Source organism: Oncorhynchus gorbuscha, linkage group LG03 (genome assembly GCF_021184085.1).
Source record: "Oncorhynchus gorbuscha isolate QuinsamMale2020 ecotype Even-year linkage group LG03, OgorEven_v1.0, whole genome shotgun sequence".
Taxonomy (NCBI): Eukaryota; Metazoa; Chordata; class Actinopteri; order Salmoniformes; family Salmonidae; genus Oncorhynchus; species Oncorhynchus gorbuscha.
This window is the reverse complement of record NC_060175.1, coordinates 9,497,087-9,505,479: the sequence shown is the minus strand read 5'-3', so window position 1 is coordinate 9,505,479 and position 8,393 is coordinate 9,497,087. Positions and strand designations below refer to the sequence as shown.

Sequence of the window (8,393 nt, the reverse complement as noted above, 5' to 3'; positions counted from 1 at the left end):
CCTCTCTATGGTCCGAGAACCGTACCTAAACCGAAAGGCAGCTAATCTGTAATCGTTATCGAATCTAATTGGTTGGAGTGTACTCCTCCCTCGACTTAAACAAAACGTGTCCCTCGAGACAGCTATCGGGTTCTAATTTAAAAGAACAATGTGTTTTTTGTTGAATCCATATCCTTTGCAATACTGTTGCTAACATCTGAAATGTATCTGACATACTGAAATGTAACCGACAGTTTAAAGGTATTCTGTCAACAAGGCATTTGAACAAGTTGTAGTGAATGACTGCTAAATTTCACCTTTTTACATCTTTGGTTGTTTTCTCTGTTAAGCTTTCACATAAATCAGGCCATCATATCCTCTTACTTGTGGAATCAAATGGAGATGTACGCTTAATTGTGTTACTGATATGTCATTTAAGATTTCACTCAGTATAACTAAACCTGATTCTCTGCTAGTCTAGTGACCGTAATGCTGAAGGACTACGCCACACACACACACACACACACACACACACACACACACACACACACACACACACACACACACACACACACACACACACACACACACACACACACACACACACACACACACACACACACACACACACACACACACACACACATACAAACAAACAAACAAACAAAGGCCTGAAAGAAAATGTCCTTGTGGTGTCTACATATCTATGAATCTCAATCAAAAATTTGCATCAGTGTCTGTAACTGTCATCAGAAACTACGCCTTTCTGTCTTTTAGTAACTTCCAACTCTAATTGGGACCTACCAATATAAACCTACCAGTTTTCCTTCTAAAATCAAACAGCAGAAGTGACTAGATGATGTGTGGAGACGCAGAGGAGGTGTCAGCAAGTTATTTACATATTAACCCAATAAGATACTGTATCTGTATTTCATGGTGCTGAGTGTGATGGAAAGGAGATTTACAACATGGTTCCAGATGAAATGTTTATCTAGTCAGATTAATAAAACCAGTTTAGTCGACTATTATCCAGCTGTAGTGACAGGAGTCATTGTCTCAAAGGGCTGACAGTCAGACCTGACAGATGGACCCCATAGAGATGGTTAGAGAACTCATCATGGATATAACCCATTTTTTTGCATGAAAATTGTGCTATCATAGATGCCGTAATTGGACAGATACAAAGATGAGTCCTCTAACTAACTCTATGATGGATACACATTTTTACGGAAACCTCTGTTGACATTGACATGTAGACTCATCAAGGGGTAAGTGAAAGCATTAGAAAACCGATTATAACCGAAGCTCATCACTAAAAATAAAGCTATATATTATAAGGTATGGCAGCAGCAGTGTGCCAGTGTAACACATCATGATCCCCCTCCGATAATTGTACAGAGGATTAGAATTTCAAACGTGTGAAGAAGGACGAATTGTCTGGACATACTGTAGACAGACGGAGACTGGCTTTCATGATATATGCACACTAAAAAAGCAACACTTGGTATCTTGCAAAAAACGAACTACATATGGATACATCATCATCCTCATTTTGGGGGGGAGGAACATCATCATCATTATGCGTGTACATCATAATCATTAAGCGTGTACATCATCATTATGTATGTACATCATCATCATCATTATGCGTGTACATCATCATTATGTATGTACATCATCATCATCATTATGCGTGTACATCATCATTATGTGGGTACATCATCATCATTATGCGTGTACATCATCATTATGTATGTACATCATCATCATCATTATGCGTGTACATCATCATTGTGTATGTACATCATCATCATCATTATGCGTGTACATCATCATTATGTGGGTTTTCTCATCACCACTCATTTTGGTAGTACACTCATCTAACCTGCATTGACCACTCACCTCCAACGGACATTACCTTACATTATTGCAAAGGGTCACTTTCAAAGTCAAAACTCAATGGGGAAAAACATGATAATACATTTGATAATATGTCAACAACAAAAAAAAATCACTTGAAATAGGTGACCCATGAGAAAAGGTACATATTGAAGAATCAATTATCTACGCTAAGATTGAACAAATTGCAATACACTATTTATTTATTTATCTATTTTTTTTTTTACAATTTGAGGCTGTATCAAAAAATTTGTAAAAAAATTAGATAGAGATTTTATCCACCATTTTGTTCAGTGTTTTCTGGTGATCTTGTTCTTCATCTCCTCTCCTCTCCCCTCCCCTCCCCTCCTCTCCTCTCCTCTCCTCTCCTCTCCTCTCCCCTCCTCTCCATCTCTCCTCTCCCCTCCCTCTCCATCTCCTCTCCTCTCCATCTCCATCTCCTCTCCTCTCCATCTCCTCTCCTCTCCTCTCCTCTCCTCTCCATCTCCTCTCCTCTCCACTCCTCTCCTCTCCTCTCCTCTCCCCTCCTCTCCTCTCCATCTCCTCTCCTCTCCTCTCCTCTCCTCTCCTCTCCTCTCCCCTCCCCTCCTCTCCTCTCCTCTCCATCTCCCCTCTCCTCTCCATCTCCATCTCCTCTCCTCTCCCACTCCTCTCCTCTCCCCTCCTCTCCATCTCCTCTCCTCTTCTCTCTCCATCTCCATCTTCTCTCCATCTCCTCTCCTCTCCATCTCCTCTCCTCTCCTCTCCTCTCCTCTCCATCTCCTCTCCTCTCCACTCCTCTCCTCTCCTCTCCCCTCCCCTCCCCTCCTCTCCTCTCCTCTCCTCTCCTCTCCTCTCCCCTCCTCTCCATCTCCTCTCCTCTCCTCCTCTCCTCTCCATCTCCTCTCCTCTCCATCTCCTCTCCTCTCCTCTCCTCTCCTCTCTCCCCTCCCCTCCTCTCCTCTCCTCTCCATCTCCTCTCCTCTCCATCTCCTCTCCTCTCCTCTCCTCTCCTCTCCATCTCCTCTCCTCTCCACTCCTCTCCTCTCCTCTCCTCTCCTCTCCACTCCCTCTCCTCTCCTCTCCTCTCCTCTCCCCTCCTCTCCTCTTCATCTCCTCTCCTCTCCTCTCTCTCTCTCTCCTCTCCTCTCCTCTCCCCCTCCTCTCCTCTTCATCTCCTCTCCTCTCCTCTCCTCTCCTCTCCTCTCCTCTCCTCTCCTCTCCTCTCCTCTCCATCTCCTCTCCTCTCCACTCCTCTCCTCTCCTCTCCTCTCCTCTCCACTCCCTCCTCTCCTCTCCTCTCCTCTCCTCTCCCCCTCCTCTCCTCTTCATCTCCTCTCCTCTCCTCTCCTCTCCTCTCTCTCCTCTCCTCTCCTCTCCTCTCCTCTCCCCTCCTCTCCATCTCCTCTCCTCTCCTCCTCTCCTCTCCATCTCCTCTCCTCTCCATCTCCTCTCCTCTCCTCTCCTCTCCTCTCCTCTCCTCTCCTCTCCTCTCCCCTCCCCTCCCTCTCCTCTCCTCTCCATCTCCTCTCCTCTCCATCTCCTCTCCTCTCCTCTCCTCTCCTCTCCTCTCCATCTCCTCTCCTCTCCACTCCTCTCCTCTCCTCTCCTCTCCTCTCCTCTCCTCTCCACTCCTCTCCTCTCCTCTCCTCTCCTCTCCCCTCCTCTCCTCTTCATCTCCTCTCCTCTCCTCTCCATCTCCTCTCCTCTCCTCTTCATCTCCTCTCCTCTTCTCTCCTCTCCATCTTCTCTCCATCTCATCGTCTTAATGACCTTTGAGTTGTGAATAAAGATTGTATCCCTTTTTCAGGACCTTCTAAATCACTCTCAACAGCGAATGAATTGTTTCCCGCATAAACTGTGAGAACAAGAGCATCATCATCACTACATACAAAAATAATTACTCCTTGTCTAAAATAAACTGCAGGAGGCTTTTTCCACATCTGATTTACACAAACATTTTTTGAAGTATAAATACACTTAATATTATTTCAACAGGCCGATCGATAGCTATATACAGAAGACTCATCGCATCACCATAAAGGCAACATGGCATTCAAATGGTCAATATTATGATCATATTCGGGTTAAGGGAGCCATTTTAAATAATAATAATAATAAAAAGGGGATAGTGTATTGTTTTTCCCTCTTGAATGATTTTGGGTGGCTTCGGGATACCCAGGCAAGGTAAAAAAATCCTTGAGCTTCAAGTCAAAACTACACATCTGATAATAACTGGGCCAGGCTGTTGTAGAATCACAGTTGTCATGGTTGCCGTACGTGCTAACATTAGCTAACGGTAATGTTTGCTTGTTTAGTCCTGACTGGGCTGGGTCTATCTACTTGGTTTACCGTTTCTTTCTGATCGAGGGAGAGATCCTGTATCTATCTATCTATCTATCTATCTATCTATCTATCTATCTATCTATCTATCTATCTATCAGAACCATCCAGATATAGAGTGGATTTAAAAATGAAACTAATAAAACAAACAGAACGTTTTACATTTTCTAATGATTTTTTAGGCCAACTTTGTTATGATCATCTTGACTAGACATTGTGTGAATAAGGATACAAATATACAATTAGTGTTAAAAGGCAAACCTTATTGACTCAAAACACTGACCCACCGCCCAACAAGCCACTGTGTTGTCTGTCTGGCTAGCTGCAGGGTTACCTGCAGGGCTAGCTGCAGAGTTAGTTGCAGGGCTAGCTGCAGGGTTAGCTGCAGGGTTAGCTGCATGGCTAGCTGCAGAGTTAGCTGCAGGGTTAGCTGCAGGGCTAGCTGCATGGTTAGCTGCAGGGTTAGCTGCATGGCTAGCTGCAGGGTTAGCTGCAGGGTTAGCTACAGGGCTAGCTGCAGGACTAGCTGCAGGGCTGGTGCAGATCCACATGATTACGATGTTTCTGTTTTTATTCATAGAACTCTCTCTCTATTAAAAACATTTTATGCCTGCAGTGTGTTTGTTTATTATCTTCTTGTATTATTCAAGATAAAATAACATAAAAATAGTTTTATTAAGCAAGTCGTTTGAAGTCAGCCCCCAAAAAAAAAAAAAAAAAAACTAAACAGAACCAAATAACTAAATTAAAACAAAAGCCCATTAAGTTTCAAACAGAGAAAAAAAAGCGCTGGGACTAGAGGGGCGTCTCTTCCCAAACTAGCCATTCAGCTGTAGCCAATGAGACGACAGACTGAATAGTGTCCTTTTTGTGGCTACTGTCGCCGCGGCTAACATCTAGTTCTCCCTCCCTCCCATCTTTCCAATAACTTGAACTTCAATCAGATCACCCCATAACCCTCCCAACCCAAAATCCAAAGTTTGTTCCCACTTTGTCCTCCTCCTCCCACCCCTTATTTCCAAACAGACACTGGATTGAGACCGTTACAAGTCCCCCTGCTTCCCTCCTCCTTCTCTGGAGGAGCCTGCTAAACCCTTAGGGTGGCACGTAAGGTGGTGGGGATCTGTAAGGGGTCATGTTCTTTGGACGAGATCCTTTACCTTCCATGGGTGCGGTGAAGGGGGGCGGGGGCTGGTAGGGGGGCGCGTTGGGGTCCTCGTCCCTCAGAGCCGTGTACTCACCCAGAAGATCCTGGTTCAGGGGGGTGGTCTCTGGACTGGCCATGTTAGGGTATTCCGGTGGGGGAAGAGGGGGTTTCTCCTCCTGCAGGATGAGCGGCATGGAGGAGGACGGGGGCGGCTTGGAGTCGTCAAGCTCGTCGGCGAAGATGATGGGCACACCCTTCTTGATGAAGGTAGCCTGGTCCTCGATGGTCAGCTTTCCTTTGCGCTTCTTGCGGTAGCAGATCATGGCGATGATGCCAGCGATCAGCAAGATGGCCGCCACCACCACGGCCGGAATCACTGTGTGGAGGTAGACGTCGTCTGTGCTCTGGCGTCCGGTGCCCAGTGACGGCGTGACAGCTGGAGGGATAGGGATAGTGATTTCACCAGGCGGGACAAACATGTAGTTCCGGCAGGCACCCGTTCCTTTGACCTTGATGCTGATGGGTATGAAGTCCGGTTCCATGGCGGAGACGAAGGTCTGGGAGGGCCTTCCCTGGGCATCAGAGATCCTCCTGGACATGGTCTGAATCTGCTCCTTGGGACAAGGGTTCTGCTGGAGGCTGTTGTTGGTCCACTCCACCACGATGGATCCCTTGGTGATGTTCCTCAGGGTGACCGTGCTGCTGTTGCGGTCACCGAACGAGTATGCCAGCTTCTTGATGAGCAGAATCTTCTTGTGGATGTCATTGGTCACCAGGCGCGGTTCTCCGTGTAAGCGGGCCTGGAACAGGACCGGGGACTTATCGTTGGATGCCCAGCGGTTCACACGGACCTCGAAGGCGTCGATCGCGTTCAGACCACCCTTATCGGTGGCCTGCATGAAGTACTCATGCTTCCCAACGTGATTTGAGTCTGGAAGACCGTATAGCAGCTGGCTTGTGCTATTAAACTGTATCCAGGAGTCATCCCCAACAACTTCGTTGTGGTTCATCCTCAAGGTCAACCTTAGTTTGTCTGTTGTACCGTCCTCCTTGTCAAAGAACGTATCGGATGGGATCTTCACTTCAAAGTATGTGCCCACGAAGGCATTGACCTGATCGATGGGGTTGCGGAGATCTGGCTTCTCGTTTCTTGGGTCAGGCACGATGGACGAAGGGGTGGTGCGCCTGGCTGGTTTGGCTGTGGTGGTCTTGGACTCCCTTGGCATCGGAGTGGTCTTCGGTCTCTTTGGTTTCTTGGTTGGCTTTCTGGTGGCAACTGTGGTGGGTGGAGGGAGTGTCGGTGTAGCTTCCACAACGGTATGCCTGGTCATAGTGGGCTCAATGGAGATGGTACTAGTGGACTCCATCACTCTGGTTGGCAGGGGTGCACCCTGAGTGGGAGTGTGGGCATATGAGTCTCTAACACGGATCGTGGGCTTCATGGGCAAGGGCACAGGTCCTCTCATGGGTGGGGCAGAGCTGTCTGTGGGGGCAGCAATGGCAGGTGACGACAGGGTGGGTACAATGCGAATAGGGGGCTCGACGACAGACGTTGGGGGAAGCACAACAAGAACCGGGGTAGGGGTATTGTTGAGCTGGCGCCTCACCCGTTTGGGGATATGAGGCTTCTTGTTGGCGATGTGCCAACCGACCACAGGGTATCCCAGCTGAGCAGACATAGTGCCTTCTTTCGCTGGCGCTTGGACGCTGCTGATGTTGGGGACATTGCTCTGGTCCAGGGAACAGCCCAGCTTCCAGGATAACAGGGCTCCGTTCTCCACCACCTTTTTGGCATTTCCCGGTCCGGCCATGAAGGCGGTCATGTCGAACAATCTGTTGTTGACCACGGGAAGTATCTTCATGTGCTGGAGCTCCACGCCAGAGAACTTCTTCATTTTGCCCAGCAGCTCCACCCTCTGCCTGGAGCTCATCTTGGTGAGGTCGGCGTCCAGAATCACTGTGAGTACCGTCACCGGTTCCTCTGTGCCGCAGACAAACGGCTTGACCTCATTGTTGGATGCTGACTGAATGGCTAGCTGGATCGGGTCCACATGTTCCTCTGGGTGCACCTCGATGGAGAAGATGTCCTGGCTGCCGTTTGATGTGGAGACGGCGATGTAGTGGACACCCTTGTCCTCCTCCAGTGGTAGACCCTGTAGGATGTTGCTCTTCCAGTGTAGCCATGTTGGTAGCGTCTCCTTGCCAGACTCAGTGATCTGAAAAAAAAAAAAAAAAAAAACAGAGTTGATAAGTCTCTCTTGTTTTGATGAATAATTTAAGCTAGAATACAAGAAAACAACAACAACAACAAGCAAAATAATAATTTTACACCCACTACATTTACCATTTCTGTTCTAACCACAGCATGACTACATCTTTGATGATACAACCTGTTTACAATTCATTATGATACAGAAGAAGAAGAACATAAAGAGATCGAATCTTGGCTTGTTTTGATCTTTTTGGTTCATAAATAACATTCGGATAAAAATTGGATTGCACTAACATCTTTTTAAAACAGCTATTGTGCAAAAACAAAATCTATAAAATGTTGAGGCAATCATTGAAAATGTACAACGCTGTTAATTAACACAACTTCAACTTTCCGATTCGTGCAAATCTGAGGTTTCTTGACACTTTTAAAGGTGAGAGAGAACAGGATTCAATAAAAAACTGAACATAAAATATCTTCCATATAAACCAGTGTGGTTACGACATCTACTGTCAGTAACCTAGTTCTACTACTGGTTTAAGTCCCATGAACATTGACTGGTAAGAAAGAAGGGAACAAAGGGGAACATTTTTCAGAGGCATCAAACTCAGGGGACAGACTATTCTCTAGAAGTATGTTTCAGAGGCATCAAACTCAGGGGACAGACTATTCTCTAGAAGTATGTTTCAGAGGCATCAATCTCAGGGGATGGACTATTCTCTAGAAGTATGTTTCAGAGGCATCAAACTCAGGGGACGGATTATTCTCTATGTTTCAGAGTATGTTTATTCAGAGGCATCAATCTCTAGAAGGTTTCAGAGGCATGGACTATTC

The 8,393-nt window shown here is 46.6% G+C and overlaps 1 protein-coding gene across 1 annotated transcript in view; it reads right to left on the bottom strand.

Annotated features, from left to right (window-relative positions):
* Nucleotides 1-3,539: 3,539 nt before the first annotated feature.
* dag1 (dystroglycan 1) overlaps nucleotides 3,540-8,393 on the bottom strand; it is a 20,490-nt gene continuing 15,636 nt past the window's right edge. Inside the window, exon 2 of the mRNA XM_046338906.1 lies at nucleotides 3,540-7,563. Coding sequence (XP_046194862.1) covers nucleotides 5,296-7,563 — 2,268 coding nt within the window. The 3' untranslated portion in view covers nucleotides 3,540-5,295. The remainder of the gene's footprint in view (nucleotides 7,564-8,393) is intronic.